This window comes from Podarcis erhardii, assembly GCF_964252035.2.
Source record: "Podarcis erhardii genome assembly, chromosome: 13".
Classification (NCBI taxonomy): Eukaryota; Metazoa; Chordata; class Lepidosauria; order Squamata; family Lacertidae; genus Podarcis; species Podarcis erhardii.
Window position 1 is genome coordinate 4,861,744 of NC_138502.1, and position 22,627 is coordinate 4,884,370.

Genomic DNA, 22,627 nt, shown 5'->3' on the forward strand with positions numbered 1-22,627 from the left:
ACAACTCCTGTAACAAAATACAGTTCTCAAGAGTCTCAGGTGTGCGTTTGAACGCTTTAAATGTATGGTGTGTACACAGCTTGTGAGAAACTGGCACTGACAGATTCTCCCACTGCTAGGCATGAGCAGGCCACTGAGAAACGATGCAGTACCTTCCACAAGTTGTTGGACTACAACTCCCATCATGCTGGCTGCTGGCGCTTATGGGAATCGGAGTCCAACAGCCCTTAGAAGGTCACAGGCTCCCCATCTTTGCTGGAAAGTTACCAGTGGTGCTGTGTACCGGGGATGGCAGTCTGTCTCTTGCTTCTCTCATGCCCTCCCTGCCTTCTTCTGCTGCGCAGGATGGGTGACGCCGTGATGGCTGAGTTCGGGGCGGCGGCTCCCTACCTCCGGAAATCGGACAAGGAGCGGCTGGAGGCCCAGACCCGGATCTTCGACATCCGCACGGAGTGCTTTGTGCCTGACGAGAAGGAAGAGTTTGTCAAGGGCAAGGTCACGAGCCGCGAGGGAGGCATGGTCACCGTGCAAACCGAGAACGGCAAGGTCTGTGGCAAAGAATCAGAGGACAGAATCATAGAATTGCAGGAAGGGACCCTAAGGGTCATCTAGCCCAACCCCCTGAAATGCAGGGTCTGGACTTTGCGAAAGAGGTGGGCTGGGACTTAGGAATCTGCCTCATCCTGAGGAGGGACCCACTGGTCCACCTAGTTCAGCACTGTCTACACTGAATGGCAGAGGCTGCCCAGGACTTAGCTGTATCTGGAGGCACCAGGAATTAATAATAATAATAATAATAATAATAATAATAATAATAATAATAATAAAATTTAATTTTAATTTATACCCCGCCCTTCCCGGTTCAAAAACCAGGCTCAGGGCAGCTAACAACAAATTTAAAACACTTAATTATAAAAGCAGCATAAAATACAGTATAAAAACATGAATAACAATAAAAGTCAAAAATCAATTTAGGGGAAGCATTAGATAATCCCCAGGGCTAGCTGGCTGAATTGGTCCTACTTGGGCCAGCGAGGAGGCAGGGGAGAATTAGCTGTGGGGTCTCAGAGCGAGTGATCTTCAAAAAAAGGGGAGGGGGATGGGGAGGGAAGGGAAATAAAAGATCAGGCTGAATTCAAATTAAAGGCCAGGCGGAATAGCTCTGTCTTACAGGCCCAATGGAAGGAGGTTAAATCCTGAAGGGCCCTGGTCTCATGGGACAGAGCATTCCACCAGGTCGGAGCCATCACTGAGAAGGCCCTGGCCCTAGTGGAGGATAGTCTGACTTCCTTAGGGCCCGGGACCTCTAAACTATGGTTGTTCATGGACCTTAAGGTCCTCTGCGGGGCAGACCAGGAGAGGCGGTCCCGTAAATACGAGAGCCCTAAGCCACATTGAATCTGGGACCGTCCGGGTGCAAAGCAAGAGCCTATCCCCTAATGGAATGAGAATCCTAGGGGCTCGAACAGTGAAGAAAGGTCCGGGTCGGGGGGCAATGGGCCAAGGAGGGGTTCATGTTTGTGAGGATGCTTGTCTCCAGCAAAGCCGAATATTGCAAGACTTGGGGCAGGGGAAAGAATGTACTTCTTTCCGCGGCGCATTGTTAAACTGCGGAACTCACTGCCACAAGAGGCAGTGAGGGTTGCCCATCTGGGTGGCTTTAAAAGCGGGTTGTGGACCAGTTTGTGGAGGACAAAGCTAACCAAGGCTATTTTCAGCCTCCGCGGTCAGAGGCAGGAATGAGTACCAGCTGCTGGAAATGGCAGGAGGGGAGAGAGTGCGCTCAGGTGCCGCTTGTGTGTATCCCGTGGGCATATGGTTGGCCACCGTGAGAACAGGACACTGGAGGAGATGGGCCTTTGGCCCTGATCTGGCAGGTTTTTCTCACGTTCTGATGATTTTTGAGGAGAGCGGGATAGTGGAAAGCCAACAAACTGGCAATTTTGGAAGAGGACAGCTGAAATGGGGCTGTGGCTTTTGCGTCTGTCAAAGGCCAAAGAACCAGGGTCAGGACCCAAAAGGGGAAGGAGGAGGTGTTCTGGAAGCTGAAAGGTCCGATGGGAATTGGCGGGTCGGTGTTTTTGATTGTGGGATCTGGACAATGGTTTCTGCTAAAACCCCCCCAGACGGTGACAGTGAAGGAGGCGGACGTCCACCAGCAGAACCCGCCCAAGTTCGACAAGATAGAAGACATGGCCATGTTGACCTTCCTGCACGAAGCTGCTGTCCTCTACAATCTGAAGGAGCGCTACGCCGCCTGGATGATCTATGTGAGTCCGGCGGGGGGGAGGGCACCCCACCATCTAGGGGGCTACCTTCCCCAACCAGGTGCCCTTCAAAAGTTTTGGACTAGAACTCCCATCAGCACCAGCCAGCACAGCCATCTCGTGACGGTGATTGTCTTGGTGCTGATGGGATTTGTAGTCTAGCTACTGACTGTGGCTGATGGTGGATCGTAGTCCCCTTTGTCAACTATGGTTTCTTTGCTAGATCTTCAAATTTTTTTCAGCGTTCCTATTTTCCTGATTTAGAGAAGCCGTCCCAGTTTCTGATTTCATCCTGGAATGTCCCACTTTTCCTTAGGATTCCCCTATTTTCATTGGAGAAATGTTGGAGGGTATGGAGCTATCGGATCCCTGAGCCGTCTAAAGACAATCCTGTATAGAGAAGGGTTTTTTATGTTTAATAAAAAACATAGTAAGTTTTTATATATGTTGGAAGTAGCCCAGAATGGCTGGGGCAACCCAAAAAGATGTTGGGGGTATAAATAGTAAAATTATAATGATGGAATGGGATGTCCCTATTTTCAATGGATAAATGTCGGAGGGTATGAAGTCCACACTTTATTCTAACTTGGACTTGGCGTGTCCCTCTCAGCTTTTGGTTCCCTCTTCCTTTCTCCCCCCCAGACATACTCCGGCCTCTTCTGTGTGACTGTCAACCCCTACAAATGGCTGCCGGTCTACAACGCTGAGGTGGTCGCTGCCTACAGGGGCAAGAAGCGAAGCGAAGCCCCTCCCCACATCTTCTCCATCTCCGACAACGCGTACCAATACATGTTGACGGGTACAAAAGGATTTGTTGCCCTTGTGTGGGGTTTTTATTTTGTGTGGCAGCAGGGACACGGTTATCCCAGAACCCTCCTGGCTAATCTGCTCCGGGGAATTGTAGCCTCAAATATCTGGAAGGTGCTGGGCGGTAAAAAGCTAGTCTAATTCTCCTCAATGCAACTCATAATACAGTGGTGCCCCGCAAGACGAATGCCTTGCAAGACGAAAAACCCGCTAAACGAAAAGGGTTTTCCATTTTTCGAGGTGCTTCGCAAGACGAATTTCCCTATGGGCTTGCAAGTTTTTTCCATTCCCCCCCCCCTTTTTCTAAGCCGCTAATAGCCGCTAAGCCGCTAATAGCGCTAAGCCGCTAAGCCGCTAATGGCCGTGCTTCGCAAGACGAAAAAACCGCTAGACAAAGAGACTCGCGGAACGAATTATTTTCGTCTTGCGAGGCACCACTGTATGCTCAAATTCACTGCTACAAGGTATAAGTGGCATTTTAAAATAAATAATTGGAGAACTGGGGAAACCCATAGCCCGTTTACTGAAGACATCTAACAATAGAACTTCCATGTTCCGGAGGACTCTATCTTTGACCTCCTGATATTAAGGGTAAAAGAGAGGGGGGGGGCAACTTTCAGCACCTTACCTTGCATGTGAACATTTCTGAGCAACCTCTGGTTAGCCGCTCAATGCCAGAGACATTGGTCCTCAATCTCAACCAGCATGGCAATTCTTACATTTTCTCTTTCCTTCCAGACCGAGAAAACCAGTCTGTCCTCATCACGTGAGTGCCTCAAAATGACCCCCTTCTCCCCATTTGGCATGTTGTGAAAATCCAAAGTATTTTCTGACTGCATAAGCAGTTGCAGGCTTCCCCTCTGCCCGGCTGCCTCACCGTCATATTCTGTCCTCATTCCAGCGGAGAATCCGGTGCAGGGAAGACGGTGAACACCAAACGGGTGATCCAGTACTTTGCCAGCATCGCTGCCATCGGCGACCGCAAGAAGGATGCCGCCAACACCAACAAGGTACCCACGAGCGATCGTGTGCGAAGCACAGGCCTTTCCCTCCTGCGCAAAGGCCTCCCGCCTCCTCTTCTAGCCGAGTAATGCTCTTAAATTCCTCTTGAAAGTCTGTAACGAGGAAGAGAGGCACAGGGAACGCATTCCACAAACGGGGAGCCACCACCGAAAAGGCCCTGTCACTGCCAGGCGGGTTGAGCCACCAACAAGGCCTCACCAGCTGATCGTAAGGTCCAAGATGGTTGATACTGGGGAAGGCGCTCTTTTAAACTATAGTTCCCAGGATTCTTTGGGGAAAGCCGTGACTCTCAAAGCGGCATAAGAGTGCTCAGCCGTGGCTGGTCCATTAGGGTGTATGGGGCATTGCCTCACCGACATCAGCCTGCCCCCAAATGTCTCCCTTTGCATATCCAGCTCAGGAACCAGCTTCCTTCTCCTTAGTCTCCGTGTTGCCCTTTGGAGAACTCAGTTTCCCTGAGAGCTGCTTGAAACGAAGGCATGGGGGTGAAAAAACTCTGGTTTCTGACATGCTAGCTTTCTTGCGTGTGAATCCATTCCGGGAACCCCCATTTACATCTGAAATTGGTGCAGCCCAGACGCAGGTTTCCCACCCCAGGGAGAGGTAGGCCCTTGGCATAGCTGGCTAAGGCCCCCTTAACATCGTACATTTCAATCACAGAGTGACCCCGAGGGTTGTCTAGTCCAACTCCTTTTGCAGGAATCTCAACACGCTGTCTCCCATCCACCTGGAAACCATATCAGACCCTGCTTAGCTTTGCGAATGTGCCAATGGTTTTATTGCTGCACCACTAGGAGGTCTCGTACTGCTTTGAGCTGTCATGGCTTCCCGCCAAAGAATTCTGGGAGCTGCAGGTTATTCATGGTGCTGAGAGTTCTTAGGGGACCCCCCACCCCACCCCATTTCCCTCGCAATTCTCTGGGCAGAGGGATTGGGCAGAGGGATTGTACCTCTGTGAGGGGAATGGGAGTCTCCTAACAACTCTCACCAAAGAGAGGCAGCTCCCAGAATGCTTTGGGGGCAGTGGCGTAGCGTGGGGGTGCAGGGGGGGCCCGGCCGCACCGGGCGCAACATCTGGGGGGGGGCGCTCGCACTCGCAGCTCTCTGCCCCTGCTAAAATCCATGGGTTAGGGGGCGCAAATTACTTGCCTTGCCCCAGGTGCTGACAACCCACGCTACGCCACTGTTTGGGGGAAGCCATGACTGTTCAAAGCGGGCATCATAGTGCCGTAATCATGCAGTGGAAAATTCCCCACTGCGGACCCTGTCATGCTCTGAATTTCCCCACAGCAGTGCCCCACAGAGCATGCCGTGGGATCTGAAGATGTGTGGAGGGGGTGGATTTAAGCTGCCCTAACCGTTCACTCTGCTTTTCCAGGGGACGCTGGAAGATCAAATCATCCAGGCCAACCCTGCCCTGGAGGCCTTCGGCAATGCCAAGACCTTGCGGAACGACAACTCGTCCCGATTTGTGAGTGAATCTGGCTGGTTAGAGAGGTGTATGGAAGACCCCCAAATATCGAAGCCCTGCCTGCCCTCCATGTTGAATCCCACAACTGAGTTACGCGTTTTCTCATCCATGCCCCCTCACAAGACCTCACGTGAGATCACAGAGCCCCAAATACATGCTTTTTTGAAGGGCTGTGCTCTCACAAGCTGTCAAAAATGTGCATTTTTGGGTGTAGTGCAAAACCGCCAGGCCAAGAAAAGTGCTTTTTTCAGGGTGAGGTGTTGGCATGAAATCATACGAGATCATAACACCCAAAATGGCTGGCATGCTCTCACGAGGGGGAAAAGGATGTCCCGGTTTTTCCAGGGCGCTTGTGGGGTGTGCGTCCTGTATATCAGCCTATGCCCTTGGGCACCTAGGAAGCTGAGTCAGACCAGGACTCCATCTAGCTTAGTATTGTCTACACTGACTGGGACACCCCTAGCCCAACCTGCAGATGCCGGCATCAAACCTGTGACCTTCTGCATGCAAAGCAACCCAAATTGCAATTAAACATTGCTGTTCTGTTTCTGTGTCTCACGTTCTCCCTCAAAACAGTTCAGAACGGCATTGTTGCCTAACACCCCTGCTAGGTAGGCTTGGCAGCACATAGAGGTAGCTTCTGCCTTACCCAAAGCCACCCCGTGAACTTCACAGCTTAGAGAATGATTTGAACCCAAGACTTCTTTATCAGAGTCCAGCGCGCTCATATAGTCATGCCTTCTTTTTTTCTGTCTAGGGTAAATTCATCCGAATCCACTTCGGGGCAACGGGAAAGTTGGCGTCAGCCGACATAGAAACCTGTAAGTCAGACTGCAAAGGGAAGTTTGATTGGTCCGTCAGATCTGTGCGTCCAGCTGTGTTTCTGTCCCCCGCGGCAGCCATCTTGTGCTATGCCACACACCCCACAGCAGCCATCTTGTGTTATGCCATGCACCCCGCAACAGCTGTCTTATGCTATGTCACACGCCCCATGGCAGCCATCTTGTGTTATGCCACACCCCGTGGCAGCCATCTTGTGCTATGCCACACACCCCACAACAGCCATCTTGTGTTATGCCACGCAGCCCGCGGCAGCAGTCTTGTGCTATGTCACACGCCCCATGGCACCCATCTTGTGTTAAGCCACACACCCTGTGGCAGCCATCTTGTGCTATGCCACACACCCCACAGCAGCCATCTTGTGTTATGCCACACACCCCACGGCAGCCATCTTGTGTTATGCCATGCACCCCGCAACAGCTGTCTTGTGCTATGTCACATGCCCCATGGCAGCCATCTTGTGTTATGCCACACCCCGCGGCAGCCATCTTGTGCTATGCCACACACCCCACAACAGCCATCTTGTGTTATGCCACGCAGCCCGCGGCAGCAGTCTTGTGCTATGTCACACGCCCCATGGCACCCATCTTGTGTTAAGCCACACACCCTGTGGCAGCCATCTTGTGTTATGCCACACACCCCACGGCAGCCATCTTGTGTTATGCCATGCACCCCGCAACAGCCATCTTGTGTTATGCCACGCAGCCCGCGGCAGCAGTCTTGTGCTATGTCACACGCCCCATGGCAGCCATCTTGTGTTAAGCCACACACCCCGTGGCAGCCATCTTGTGCTATGCCACACACCCCACAGCAGCCATCTTGTGTTATGCCACACACCCTGTGGCAGCCATCTTGTGCTATGCCACACACCCCACAGCAGCCATCTTGTGTTATGCCACACACCCCACGGCAGCCATCTTGTGCTATGCCATGCACCCCGCAACAGCTGTCTTGTGCTATGTCACATGCCCCATGGCAGCCATCTTGTGTTATGCCACACCCCACGGCAGCCATCTTGTGTTATGCCACACCCCACAACAGCCATCTTGTGTTATGCCACGCAGCCCGCGGCAGCAGACTTGTGCCATGTCACACGCCCCGTGGCAGCCATCTTGTGTTAAGCCACACACCCCGTGGCAGCCATCTTGTGCTATGCCACACACCCCACAGCAGCCATCTTGTGTTATGCCACACACCCCACGGCAGCCATCTTGTGTTATGCCATGCACCCCGCAACAGCTGTCTTGTGCTATGTCACATGCCCCATGGCAGCCATCTTGTGTTATGCCACACCCCACGGCAGCCATCTTGTGCTATGCCACACACCCCGCGGCAGCCATCTTGTGTTATGCCACGCAGCCCGCGGCAGCAGTCTTGTGCTATGTCACATGTCCCATGGCAGCCATCTTGTGTTATGCCACACCCCACGGCAGCCATCTTGTGCTATGCCACACACCCCACAACAGCCATCTTGTGTTATGCCACGCAGCCCGCAGCAGCAGTCTTGTGCCATGTCACACGCCCCATGGCAGCCATCTTGTGCTATGCCACACACCCCACAGCAGCCATCTTGTGTTATGCCATGCACCCCGCGGCAGCAGTCTTGTGCTATGTCACACGCCCCACGGCAGCCATCTTGTGTTAAGCCACACACCCTGTGGCAGCCATCTTGTGCTATGCCACACACCCCACGGCAGCCATCTTGTGTTATGCCATGCACCCCGCAACAGCTGTCTTGTGCTATGTCACATGCCCCATGGCAGCCATCTTGCGTTATGCCACACCCCGCGGCAGCCATCTTGTGCTATGCCACACACCCTGCGGCAGCCATCTTGTGTTATGCCACACACCCCGCGGCAGCCATTTTGTGCTATGTCACACACTACGGCAGCCATCTTGTGACTGGCACCCACTGCACTTCCCCAAAAATTCCACTGGCCCAAAAAGCTTCGCAACTCCGGCCACCCTCTTCAAATTCCTTATCCCGCCATACATATTCCAGTTAAGAAAGAGTAGCAGTTGTTATTAATAAAACAAATTTACAGGAAACTTCACGGTGTAAAGCCATTGGAGGGGTGTACACAGTAAAAACAGAATGAAACAGAAACACAAGCTCTGATAACAATAATATCAATTTAACAAACTCTAATGCAATGAAGCCATCTCTACAAACTCTAAAAGAAACTAACCTGTTTCATCTATTAAAAAACTGCTATTTCCCCTCTTCCCCATTTGCTACACTTGAGGGCAAGGAGTGACTTAGAACTGATTTTGTACACTGCTCTGAGAGAGCCTAAAAGGGTAAGCAATAGTTGCTGCAAATAAATAAATACTTATATATAGTAGTGATATCTAAATTTGCATCTAGGCATATAAATTAATAGATGCCAGTCCTGTGCAACTATGTGTTTTTTCTGTTGTTGTTTTTTGGCAAGTGGGTGTTCTAGATTTTACACAGCTTGCATCAGTTCAGTTTTCACACAGCCCCCTGCTCCTTCTCTCTCAGATCTCCTGGAAAAGTCCCGGGTGATTTTCCAGCTCAAAGCTGAGAGAAACTACCATATATTCTACCAGATCCTGTCCAACAAGAAGCCAGAGCTTCTGGGTGAGTATTTGGGTTTTGTGTTTCTCCATAAGGGGGGAGAGTACCGTATATACCAAAGTTCCCAGTGGGTAATCGAATCAAGTTGCCTCTAGAGGGATTCATGTGCATACCAGACTTTAGGTTTGCACATTTATTTATTGTTATTTTAGATTTTATAGACTGCTCTGTCATTAAAAAAAAAAATACAGCAAGGCAGTATCCCATAAACATATTTACAATAGCATAAATAAAAACACTCGTAAAGACATCAGTAGAAACATCAAATAAATGCTGATTAGCTAAAAGAAGGTTCCCGATTCAAAGGCCTGTCTAAACAACACCGCTTTTCGGGGACGCCTAAAAGAAGGCTGGGGCGATTCCTGCTGAACCTTTAGTGGCAAGGAGTTCCACCGGCCAGGTCCTGCTGCACTCAAGGCTTGGTCCCTAGTGAAGACTGACCAAGCCTTTGGGGCATGGGGGAACCACCAGAAATGCCCCGTTGGAGGATCTCAGTGATCGAGGCAGAACGCAAGGGACCATATGGTCCTAAAGGGAATTAGGTCCCGAGGTGTTTAGGGTTTTGTGAATTAACACAAGAACCTTGCACCTGATTCAGTAGCAAACTGGCAACCCATCTCTAAGCAGAAATGTAGTGTGTTGCCAGCAGCCTGCTCCCATGAACCGTTTGGCCACTGCATTCTGCGTTAGCTGCAGCTTCTAGACTACCATATTTTTCACCCTATAAGACGCACCTAGTTTTTGAAGGAGGAAAACAGGGGGCGGGGGGGGGGGGGAATTCTGAATCCCAGAAGCCAGAACAGCAAGAGGGATTGCTGTGCAGTGAAAGCAGCAATCCCTCTTGCTGTTCTGGCTACTGGGATAGCTGCGCAGCCTGCATTCGCTCCATAAGACGCGCACACATTTCCCCTTACTTTTTAGGAGGGAAAAAGTGAGTCTTATAGAGCAAAAAAATACGGGATATACAAGGGCAGCCCCACAAACAGCACATCGCAGTAGTCAAGCAGAATAAAGGGCCTAGTGCAGCAAGCAAACGTTCTGCAGTATAGGAAAGGGAAATGCATTGAAAAGTGTGGGGTGAACAATCTTGATGTCCGTGGAAATTCAGGATTGCTATTCTTACCTTATCCACAGAACAGTACCGGTCAGTTGTAAAATTATTTATTTATTACATTTCTATCCCATCTTTCCTCTGAGGAGCTCATGGTTCTCTTCTTCCTCTCCATTTTATTCTCACAACAACACTGTGAGGTAGGTTAGGCGGAGGGGCATCAAGCGGCCCAAAGTCACCCAGTGAGCTTAATGGCCAAGTGGGAATTTGACACTGGTTCTGGTCTGACACTCTAACCCAGTGTTTCCCAAACTTGGATCATCAGCTGTTTTTGAACTACAATTACCACCATCCCTTGTTAGCCAGTGGTCAAGGATGATGGGAATTGTAGTCTTAATACAGCTGGAGACCCAGGTTTGAGAAACACTGCTCTAACCACCAAACCACGCTGTCTCCTTTTTCCTTTAGCTACGCTGTATTTTCTTGGTCAGTTTCCCCATTAGGGGCAGTTACCAAACTCTGCTAAGCCAATTTGATAAGGATGTGAGTCTTTCCAAAACCAGGCGGTAACAAGTCTAACTATAAATCTACAATAAGTTTAAATAGGTTTAAATGAATGGTGGAAGAAGATTGGAAAAAAATTTATCTACAGAAACATTGTAAAATTAAGGAATGTTAGAAGGATGTTGGAATGAAGTAATCTGGTTTTAGCAGAAATGATATAAAGGATTAGGTAAAAATTGATTTTTTAATTGGTGAAAGATGAGAATGTAAAATGACAGTATATTAAGATAAATTATTAGGATAAAAACAAAGCTGGAAAGGATTTGCTGAATTATCTAATTGAACTAGAATACAAAAAAGGGAGGTGTGAGGAGGTCAAGGAAATAAGCAAAGGAAAGAAAGTTATTTAAAGGTTTGAGCTGGGTTTTTTTTTCTCTAACTGTTTGTATTTTCTCTGTATTTTTTATTTTTGTTTTTTTGTTTTTTCTAATTTTTCTCTTTGTAATTTTTAAAATTCGAATAAATATTATTTAAAATAAATAAATAAATAAATGAAATATCCGCATTGTGTCCAAATCTTTCTTTGAGCCGATGGTTTCTGGGGAGTCATGCCTTGAACACAGTCTGCTGTTAACCCCCCTCTACATTCCCCTGTTTCTTCCCCCAAAAGACCTGCTTCTGGTCACAAACAACCCCTACGACTACAGCTACATCTCCCAAGGAGAGGTGACCGTAGCCTCCATCGACGACTCAGACGAGCTGATGGCAACAGACGTGAGTCTCTTTGCATAAACACAAGGAGGGGAAGGGACGTCAGTGTTAAGAAGATCCATTTAGGGGTGCCAAAATTTGGGCTTGCACAGGGCACCATATTGAAAAAGATGACCAAAATCCTGGGTGGAGCATTCCCTGGGTAGAGCTATCTTGTATTTTTTAAATGCTTTTCATGTTTATACATTTCACGAATTTTACAATCATTTTAACATTTCAAAGCTTGACCTCCTTCTTTCTGCAGTTTCTTAAATTTGTTTTTAATATCTTCTGCATATCCAAATGAACTTAATTTGCTCATTTATTCATCTGCTTTAAATATATACTCTTATAAAACTGCAGGTTATTACAATAACCCTGCCAGTGTTCTGACCTGTTTACAAGTTATCTGTCAATACTCAATAAACCATTTCCATTCTTTTATAAAAAAATTGTTATCTTACTCTAATTTCTTACTCTTCTGGTAAGTTTCTCCATTTCTACATACAGTGGTACCTCAGGTTAAGTACTTAATTCGTTCCGGAGGTCTTAATCTGAAACTGTTCTTAACCTGAAGCACCACTTTAGCTAATGGGGCCTCCTGCTGCTGCTGCACCGCTGCTGCACGATTTCTGTTCTCATCCTGAAGCAAAGTTCTTAACCCGAGGTACTATTTCTGGGTTAGCGGAGTCTGTAACCTGAAGCGTATGTAACCTGAAGGTACCACTGTATTCCAAAAGAGAGAGCCATCTTGTAGCTACAGAACTGGAACAGCACCACCTGCTGGCAGCTCCAGGAGTGCAGGAAATGCAGTGGAGGTGTGTGTCAAAAGTGAATGATGCCAATTTGAGAAGCGTCCTCTGTGACATTTTCTTTCTTTCTTTCTTTCTTTCTTTCTTTCTTTCTTTCTTTCTTTCTTTCTTTCTTTCTTTCTTTCTCTCCCCCCCCCTTCCATATATACACAGAGTGCCTTTGATGTCCTGGGTTTCACCCCAGAGGAGAAAGTCGGAGTTTACAAGCTGACAGGCGCCATCATGCACTACGGCAACATGAAATTTAAGCAGAAACAGCGGGAGGAGCAGGCTGAGGCCGATGGGACCGAAGGTGTGTGGTTTTCAAAGGGCAGGAGAGATCTGTCGGATAAAGGGGAATGTCAGGGAGAAGCAGGAAATGGATTTGCGGAAGGGGAAAGAAGCAGGGGCAGAGGAGAAAAGGGGTTTGGTGTGTATTTAAAGTAGGATCTGTGTGATTCGCGCTTTCAGGAAAATACGTCAACCAAAGCATCCTCAGAAATGAGCACTTCTCTGAATTTTGTAGTTCTCCAGCCAAGTCACGTGCACGAAGAATACATAGACTAGGATGGTGTGTATATTAAAATGTATGTGGGGGGGGGAATACCACCCAAAAATGCTTTAAATTAGGGGGAATTGCTTTGCAGAGGTTCAAATATTAGGCAAAATGACGTACCATCGTGTGTGTAGTACCAGGAGAAATTTGTTGGTGAGGGCTTGCTTTAAAAAATAAAATAAAATTGCAGATTGAGGTGGAGAACTGACCTTAAGATTGAAGAAAGGAGAAACGTAGCAAAGCTGAAACGGACAGACGCCTCCACCTCTTAAAAAATAAGTTGCAGGAGTAGAAAATATAGGATCCCACCTGCAGTATCTACCATACGTATTTTCTTTCCTCCCCAGATGCAGATAAATCTGCCTACCTGATGGGCCTGAACTCAGCCGACCTCCTCAAGGGTCTCTGCCACCCTCGGGTGAAGGTCGGCAATGAATATGTCACCAAGGGGCAAAATGTCCAACAGGTGAGGATGTCTTTTTGCAGGCCGCGCTGCAGTGGGGCCTCGGGTTCCCAGGTGTTGTAACACTACAGCTGCCATCAGCCCTGACTATTGGCTAAGCTAGCAGGGGATTATGGGAGTTGTAGTCCTACAACATCAGGGGATGATGGGAGTTGTAGTCCTACCTGGGGGTACCAAGGTTGAAAAACACTATTATAGGGTATTTACAGTTGGGCAAGCTGGACATGGGTGCAGCTGCTGGCGTTGATGGTGCTGGCCTCATTATTCGCATCAGTTCAGACTAGAGATGGGGAGAAATTTGACCCAGTTTCCATTTAAAGGCAAACTTAGGCAATTTGCACTTTCTGTAACATGAAATTTAAGCATGAAATTTAATGCGTGAACCGAAACACAGCCATCCTTCGAAATTTGCACTTCTCCTAATCTTGCAATGCGGTTCCCACATCCCATCACAATTAACATGCACAAAAATGTACATATATTAGTGAAAATAACACATCGGCATGCATTACGTTAGAGAAAGTTGCTTTGCAGCCGTGAGTGTTTTGGGCAAGGTTGCATTCCCAAAAACCTTTATATTAGAAGATTGGAGCACTAAAATGCGGATGAATTCCCACGAGAACTTTTTAAAAACAAACAAGCAATAACATCACAAACTGTTGTGGAAACGGGGAGAACCAACTTCTAATTAATCATGAATAGAAATGTAATGTTAGGCGCAGGGTTGTTGAATTGTTGTTGTCATAATAAAGGATAGAAACCCTTCTAAAAAAAGGAGGGATCGAAACCTTTCTAAAAAAAAACCAAACCGCTTAGCTGGAATGAGCCTGGTTGGATTTAGGGGCAGGTGACCCAGATGACTGCCTGGGGCGTTGGGTTTGGGGGGTGCCAGGCTGTGTTCAGGGTGCACCTGTCACCCAGACGATCTGCTCCACCCTGAGTTTGACAGCTGAAACTAACAGAACAAACACTTCAGAGGCCGCAAATAAAATCCCTTATGCACAAGTTCATCATCATCAGCCACCATGGCAGGGATCAGTCTTACTTGCAGTCAGGTCATACAGCAAAGTCACGAAATGGGGTACGAGGTGTCTAAAAATGGGTGGTGTGGGGGTTAAAACAGAGGTCACCAAAGGAATTCTTGACCTGAGGAGCCATTTGGTCTAGGGCAGCGATTCACAAACATTTTCCCCCCTCTGGGTCACAGTTTCAGAATAAAAATTTGCCCGTGCCACACCAATTTTCTAATTGATAAATTCAGTACATTGGAAAACAAAAAAGAAATGACTCCTACTAGCAGTGCTTGGTTTTGAAAAGATATCTACCCATACTCTGCGGATAAGAAGAAATATTTTGATTCTGTGCTATGCCACACTACACTGTAAAAGGTTGATATGTTTCTTTGATGGTCCTTGCCATCCTCTCCCTTTGAGAACCACTGGTCAAGGAATGAGCGGACAGTCTGCCTTCTTCTTCGAAGTTCTGCATCTCTGGGGCGTTTTTAAAAATGCTGTGGTTTTGGGGGGCTGGGGACTCGGCAGCCTTTGAAAGATAAAGAGAGAGGTGCTCACACTGAAGGCAGCAGGTCTCCTTGCTCAGAGCCCGTATAACTTGATGCTGCTGAAGATTATGTCTTTTCCCCCTATAACTTCTATTAAATTTTCTGTTTTACATTTTAGAATATTCATTTAAACAACCTTAAAATACCAATGACTTCCCTTCTTCTCTTTCCATGGTTCATTTCGCATAACACAAATCCCTGCATATTTTATATAAACTAAACCATTCCGTGTTCCATTGTTATATCCATCAAAACTTATTTACACTGCTGAATTTATCTTAATGCTGCCCACATTTTCAAATAAACACAGTTTCCCTCCATATATTCGATAAACATTTTCCAGTCTTCTTTAAGCATCTATTCTTCTTGTTCTTTTGTTCTATGTGTTAGGTCCACAAGTTGCACATATTCCATCAGTTTAAGTTGCCATTCTTCTTTAGCTGTGACTTCACTCGTTTTCCATCTGAGGGCTAACAAAACACGAGCCACAGTCACGACGCTGGAGTCTTCTCTGCCCTTCACCATGAGGTCCCAGGGCAGCTTACAACACTGCAAAAACAAAATCAGTTTGAACAATTTACCATCAGAAGACTAGGCTCCATTCGCCTACTCTACTTGGCCAGGACATCAGGCCCTGCCATGCTTGTGCAGGATCTGGTCCTGAGAAGATGATTTTGGATTTGATATCCTGCTTTATCACTACCCTAAGGAGTCTCAAAGCAGCTAACAATCTCCTTTCCCTTCCTTCCCCACAACAAACACTCTGTGAGGTGAGTGGGGCTGAGAGACTTTGGAGAAGTGTGACTAGCCCAAGGTCACCCAGCAGCTGGCATGTGGAGGAGCGGGGAATCGAACCTGGTTCACCAGATTACGAGTCCACCGCTCTTAACCACTACACCACACTGGCCTGCTCTGCACCTGCCTATGCACTCTTGATTTATTTTTCTGCAACTCCTGGGACTGATGGAGCTGAGTCTAAAAAAATATGGAGGGCACCACCAGGCGCAGGGGCTCAGATTGCTTTCCCCGAAGTGTTGCTCACTTTTCTTTTCCTTTCCTTCCTTTCCTGGCTCCTCCGCTCAGGTGTACTACTCCATTGGGGCCCTGGCCAAGTCTGTGTATGAAAAAATGTTCAGCTGGATGGTGGTCAGGATCAACAACTCATTGGAGACCAAACAACCCCGGCAGTATTTCATCGGGGTGCTGGACATCGCAGGATTCGAGATCTTTGACGTGAGTACATTGCGGTGGGTGCCGCAAGATACGATCATTGTCCTTAGGTAGATATCCCCTACCTGGAGGACTGGTCTCTTCCTATTGGGGGCGAACACGGTTTGTTCAGCAGACCGCAAGCCTGTCATGTTTTGTTTTTTCCAAGGGTGACTTGTTTTCTGAGCTGCTCATCTGTCCTCAGCTTGGCTAGGTTAGGCTAAGGGTTTGTGATTTGCCCAAGGTTGCCCAGTCAGCCTCATAGTACGTTTCTGAGCACAATTCAAAGTGTTGCTGCTGAACTTTAAAGCCCTAAACGGTCTTAGCCCAGTATACCTGAAGAAGCGTCTCCACCCCCATTTTTCTGCCCGGACACTGAGGTCCAGCTCCGAGAGCCTTCTGGCGGTTCCCTCCCTGTGAGAAGTGAGGTTACAGGGAACCAGGCAGAGGGCCTTCTCGGTGGTGGCACCCACCCTCTGGAACGCCCTCCCACCAGATGTCAAGGAAATAAGCAACTAACTGACTTTTAGAAGACATCTGAAGACAGCCTGTTTAGGGAAACTTTTAATGTTTCGTGTTTTATTGCTTTATTATTATTATTATTATTATTATTATTCTGTTGGGAGTTGCCCAGACTGGCTGAAGAAACCCAGCTAGATCAGTGGGGTATAAATAAATATTATCATTATCATTATCATTATCATTATCATTATCATTATCATTATCATTATCATCATCATCATAGCTGAGTGGGGCTTTGAACCCTGGGCAGACTGGTTTTTCAAATTGCTGGAGTCCTTGATTTCGTTTCCCTTCCTCGCTCCCTGTCTCAGTTCAACAGCTTTGAGCAGCTGTGCATCAACTTCACCAACGAGAAGCTGCAGCAGTTCTTCAACCACCACATGTTTGTGCTGGAGCAGGAAGAGTACAAGAAAGAAGGGATCGACTGGGTCTTCATCGACTTCGGCATGGACCTCCAGGCCTGCATCGACCTCATCGAGAAGGTGTGGTTATGAGGTGCTCTCTGAGGGATGGAATAACACCTGCATACTGAGAGCAGGGAAACAGGAGGGAGGGGAAGGGTTTATCATTGGCTTCCCAATTTGCCCCCTCTGTCCCACAATCCTTTGGACCTAAAGAAAAAACAGCAACAGGGAAGATTCAAGGTCTTGCCCTATTTGGCTCTTTGAGGTACAGGCACTGCACTGCTGGGGTTTGGTGATCAGGAGTGCCCTCCAAGCAGTGCCGGATTTATGTACCGTATTTTTCACTCCATAAGACGGACTTTTTTCTTCCTAAAAACTAAGGGGAGATGTCTGTGTGTCTTATGGAGCGAATGCGTGGTCCCTGGAGCCAAATTGCCCAGGGGCAAAAAGCAGATCATGGTATTTTGTGTTTTTTTTGAAAGAGGGAAGTGGGTGTTGAAACAAAGCCACTGATCGTTTGCTGATCAGGGAGAGAGATAAGGGACGCTAGAGATAATGGAGGCTGCCTAGGAGGGAGGAGGAAAAGACAGCAAACTTGCAAAGGGGGAAAACAGGAAGACTAAAGCAACAAGGAGAGAAATTAGAAGAAAAGGAGGAGCGAAAAACTGCGCCAGCTAAGGAAAAGACACTACACTAAGGCAAACAAGAGGGAAGGGAATGTTGAAAGGAAACAGCTGATCGGTGGGATCGGAAGAGAGATAAGGGTCGCTAGCGGAGGCTGCCTGGGAGGGGGGAGGTAAAAGCCCATGGATCCTCAGGATTTTTACATTGGGTCACCCCAAATTCACCATCAGATCACATAGCATGTCCATGGCTACAGCCTGCACCCCAAAAAATCATGCACCCACTGTTTCCTGGGGCTGCAATGGTGCAAAAATGTGGTTACAAAGCATGGATCCACATGGATCCTCAGGATTTTTGCATTGGGTCACCCCAAATTCACCATCAGATCACATGTCTGTCGCCACAGCATGAACCACAAAAATCATACATCCACTTTTTCGTTCAGAATAATTTTTTTCTTATTTTCCTCCTCTAAAACTAGGTGCATCTTAAGGTCAGGTGCGTCTTATGGAGTGAAAAATACGGTATAAGCTAAACAAGCTATGGCTTAGGGCCCCACTCTCTTGGGGGCACCCCAAAAAAAAATTAAAGGGGAAAAAACTGGATGTACATTTCCAAAATATAAGATAAAAAACAAATAAAACAAAACCTACATGCAGCAACAGTGTTTTGTGGCTTTAGATACCTGTTAGGTCCATAAATTACCATATGGCATATATTCAACACAAAAAACAGCGACAATTTGTTGTTGGCAAAGGACAGCTGGACATATAAAGGTCCCCATTACCTTCAGTAGCTTAGGGCCTCATCAAACCTAAATCTGGCCCTGCCTCCAAGCCTCACCCAGTCAGAGCCTCTCGCTTTCCCTCCTTCCCTCTCTTTATTAATTAGCTGAGCCTTCCTCCACTTGGTGCCCACAGATGTTTGGGACTACAACTCCCATCAGCCCCTGCCAGCATTGGCTGAAGTGGATGGGAACTGTAGTCCATGACATCCAAATTGGTGAAACCATCGTTACCACTAACCATGGTTTATTCTCAAAGCAGGATTTGAAACCAGAATCTATTCCTGTTTTCAGTCTCTGGTTTGTGAGCAAAACCTTGTTATACAGCAGCTGTTTGTGCCAGTTCAGACATCGTGATAAATTATAGTTCTTGCTAAGGGAGGGTGGAATGGAAGAGGGAAGGGAGTGCAGGAGCATCGGGGACACCGCTGATCACCAAACAATGGTTTGGCAATTGCTAGTGTGAATTTGGAAGTGGGCCAGAGCATCTTCAGAATACTTTCTGTATTTACAAAGGTGCAGATGCAACTTTACTTCATTTATGTAGCTGCTGTTTCCTTTCCAGGCTTTTCAAACAAGTCAGGAAGAAGCAGTTAACTGTGGTTTGCCATTACATTTGAACTGGGAAACTTAGTAAATAATTTACTAACAGGCCAGACTATGAAGCTATGCTGTTAAGGTGCTAGGAAGCCATTAAGCATTGTTCCTGGTTCAGAGGTAGCAGGAATCCACAGTTAACTGTGCCTCCCTGCCTTGTTTGCATGAAAGGGGCGGGAGAAAGTGAGGTTCTATGAAGCTCATGCACCTCTCCATTTATTAAGCTGAGATGTGATTGTGGAAGCCCAGCCTAGAACCTTGCAATGTTAAGGGCTAGAAACTTGTTTGTTTGTTTTAAAGGTACGTAATCCTTCTTTTTCACCCAATGCCAGTTACTGAGCCAGTGTGGTGTAGTGGTTAAGAGCGGTAGTCACGTAATCTGGTGAACCAGGTTCGCGTCTCTGCTCCTCCACATGCAGCTGCTGGGTGACCTTGGGCCAGTCACACTTCTCTGAAGTCTCTCAGCCCCACTCACCTCACAGAGTGTTTGTTGTGGGGGAGGAAGGGAAAGGAGAATGTTAGCCGCTTTGAGACTCCTGAAGGGGAGTGAAAGGCGGGATATCAAATCCAAACTCTTCTTCTTCTTCTTCTTCTACTGGATTTGCTTTGCCCCTTACCACTGTGTAACACAACCCTGAATATAAGGGGACTGGTCATTAGCACCCTTGTTGTGCCTTGCTAAAATAAATTCACTTTTCCGTACGCATTTGGGGAGATGGGTTCAACCACTTCTGGGTTCTTCCCCCGTCCTTCTGATTCCTTCTGTGGTTTCGTCTGATTTCACTATGACTAACGGCTTCCAAACAACTTTAAACCATGGCTTCATATTCTGTCTTGTTAGGGAACTATTTGCTTTAGTTTCCCAGTTCGGATGCAACAGGAAACCATGGTTAGCCGGGTCTCCCTGACTTGCTGCTTTGGCTCTGTTTTCCCCCTCTTTCCGTGCAGCCGTTGGGCATCATGTCCATTCTGGAGGAGGAGTGCATGTTCCCGAAAGCCTCCGACATGACCTTCAAGGCCAAGCTGTACGACAACCACCTGGGCAAGTCGAACAACTTTGGGAAGCCTCGCAACACCAAGGGCAAGCCGGAGGCCCATTTCTCCCTCATCCATTACGCCGGCACCGTTGACTACAACATCCTTGGCTGGCTGCAGAAGAACAAGGACCCCCTCAACGAAACCGTGGTGGGGCTCTACCAGAAGTCGTCCCTGAAGCTTCTTGCTACACTTTTCTCCAGCTACGCCAGCATGGAGGCTGGTGAGATAATAATAATAATAATAATAATAATAATAATAATAATAATAATAATAATAATTTATTTATACCCCGCCGATCTGGGGCTGGGAGGGGAGGTCCACACAGCCCCACACAAAAGGGCAGGGCGCAGGGAGGTATTTATGAGGAGGCTTATACCTGCCATGGGAAGAAAGAGGCTAATAATAATAATAATAATAATAATATTTATACCCCGCCCATCTGGCTGAGTTTCCCCAGCCACTCTGGGCGGCTCCCAATCAAGTGTTGAAAACAGTACAGCATTAAATATTAAAAACTTCCCTGAACTGGGCTGCCTTCAGATGTCTTTTAAAGATAGGATAGCTGCTTATTTCCTTCACATCTGAAGGGAGGGTGTTCCACAGGGTGGGCGCCACTAGACCGGTCTGATTCAGAATGAGTTTTCCACCACCGGCGCTCTAGCTGCCTCAACTATTGTTTCTTCGCCCTCAGCTCCGGGGGAAAACCACGGGGCTGTCCAGGCTCCATGCAATTGGAGAGGGCGCTTCGGACCCAGACAGTCAATAGCTCTGGTTAACTCTGCATTCCAGCTGGCCACCAGGGAATCAGCTGAAAGGCCATCAACTTGGGATAAAACACCCCCTACCACTCTCTGGAAGCCAATTGGATCCATTAAGTAGCGGGGGCGGACCATCCGAATTGGTCCCACCTCTCTGCAGAGGGGACGGGCCACAGAGAAGTCCAGTTGCACCAGGAAGTGATCTGACCATGGCACTTCTTTTGTTTCGCTTTTAGTTAGTGTCAGATCACCAACATCCATAGAGGTAAACACCAGGTCTAAGGCATGTCCGCGGCTATGAGTCGGGCCAAACTTATTCAGGAACAGCCCCATGGAGGCCATGCTTTCCACGAAGTCCCGAGCGGCTCCTTGTAAGGTCGTGTCGGCATGGATGTTAAAATCCCCCAGGACAACCAAGCTAGGTGTCTCCAGGAGCATATCCGCCACGACCTGAAGCAGCTCGGGCAGGGAATCCTTGGTGCAGCGGGGAGGTCAGTACACCAATAGGAATCCTGTACTGCCCCTATTGTCCAACTTCCAGAACATGCACTCAGAAAACTGGGTTTTCCCAATAGGACGCCTGGTGCAGACTAATGACTTCCTAAAAATCACTGCAACCCCCCCTCCCCGCCCACATGACCTGGGTTGCTGTGTGTAAGAGAAACCTGGTGGACAAGCAGCAGCAAGGACAGGCCCATCTGCTTCATCCAACCAGGTCTCTGTCACACGTGCCAGGTCAAATCCTCCATCCACAATCAGGTCATGGATGGCAGTGGTCTTATGAATCAGTGACCTGGCATTGCACAGCAACACTTTCAGGTCATGTGGGTTCCCCTTGCTGATTCCAGTATCCTTCCGGTCAGGACCAGACCTGGAGGCAGGGATAGTCTTCAAACAATGACTAAACCTGCCTCCTCGGTAATGGCATGGTCTGGTCTTAGCATAACTCCTCCTCCTGCCAATGATCACTGAGATCGGGTGTCCCAATACATCCCCCCCTGTGGAACCTGCCCCAGCCAGATTGATGGGCGAGCATGAGAGAGGGAGGAGGAGGAAAGGAGAAAACCAGGCCCAGCACTCAGAATCCTTGGGCAGTTGCCATGACATCAGGGCACTCCGGGGGGGTGGGGTGCATGGCTGCCATTTTAATTTCCCAAAACGCTCCAAATTAGGGGGCAGATGAATCTATTACCTTTGGGTTCTCTTTGTTTCTTCTCATTTTTTTCCAGCCTTAAGTCCACCTCCCTACGTTTCGGTTTCAGTTTGCAATTTATCTTTTTTTTACTTAGAAGAAAAGCCTCATGGAAATTTGTCAACATTCAGAGCAAATTTCTCCCGGCGATGCACATTTTCAGTATTCAGTTTTGCCTGACAAAAACATCACAATGATCATTTTAATTTGGATATGCCGCCCATCTGACTGTGGTTCCCCAGCCGCTCTGGGCGGCTTCCAAAAAAGTATTTTAACACAAGCAATTTCCACTAAAGCAATGTGTTCTTTTTCACACATATATGCATGTCTTTGCACAGTGCACGCCTTCCCCCAGCAAATACATTTTTGTATCCGTTATTACACCAGAGAGCAGCATCATAAAATGCGTATAAGTGCAAATTTAAAAGCCGTCTGCGTTTCAGTTTGCGTACTGTTTCAGAAAGCACGGATGAAGGAGGTTCATGTTAAAATCTACCCTGAACTGAATTTCTACCAGTCCTAGTTTGGCATGATGCTACATGCTCAAAGTGCCTTCCATCAGCTTCAGCTGGTGGCCCAGCTATGCCCCTATCTGGACAGGGGTAGCCTAACTACTGTTATCTATGCTCTGTTAACCTCAAGGTTAGATTACTGCAATGCGTTATATGTAGGGCTGCCTCTGAAGATGGTTCGGAAACTTCATCTGGTACTGAATTCAGTGGCCAGTTTGCTCACCAGAGCAAGACGCTTTGAGCATATTATACTGATCCTGGTCCAAGTGCACTGGCTAACAATTAGTTTCCGGCCCAATTC

At 47.7% G+C, this 22,627-nt stretch overlaps 1 protein-coding gene and 1 long non-coding RNA gene across 2 annotated transcripts in view; one reads left to right on the top strand and one right to left on the bottom strand.

Annotated features, from left to right (window-relative positions):
• Window positions 1-365, bottom strand: part of LOC309326841 — a 40,361-nt gene extending 39,996 nt beyond the window's left edge. The window contains exon 1 of the long non-coding RNA XR_014150378.1: window positions 268-365. This is a non-coding gene — a long non-coding RNA (uncharacterized lncRNA). The remainder of the gene's footprint in view (window positions 1-267) is intronic.
• Window positions 1-22,627, top strand: part of LOC309326830 (myosin-6) — a 52,098-nt gene that overhangs the window by 788 nt on the left and 28,683 nt on the right. The window contains exons 2-15 of the mRNA XM_081835866.1: window positions 345-546; window positions 2,127-2,270; window positions 2,910-3,066; window positions 3,813-3,840; window positions 3,976-4,084; window positions 5,476-5,568; window positions 6,326-6,389; window positions 8,915-9,013; window positions 11,236-11,339; window positions 12,281-12,419; window positions 13,010-13,128; window positions 15,770-15,919; window positions 16,729-16,899; window positions 19,775-20,084. Of these exons, the coding sequence (XP_081691992.1) occupies window positions 346-546; window positions 2,127-2,270; window positions 2,910-3,066; window positions 3,813-3,840; window positions 3,976-4,084; window positions 5,476-5,568; window positions 6,326-6,389; window positions 8,915-9,013; window positions 11,236-11,339; window positions 12,281-12,419; window positions 13,010-13,128; window positions 15,770-15,919; window positions 16,729-16,899; window positions 19,775-20,084 (1,888 nt within the window). The 5' untranslated portion in view covers window position 345. The remainder of the gene's footprint in view (window positions 1-344; window positions 547-2,126; window positions 2,271-2,909; window positions 3,067-3,812; window positions 3,841-3,975; window positions 4,085-5,475; window positions 5,569-6,325; window positions 6,390-8,914; window positions 9,014-11,235; window positions 11,340-12,280; window positions 12,420-13,009; window positions 13,129-15,769; window positions 15,920-16,728; window positions 16,900-19,774; window positions 20,085-22,627) is intronic.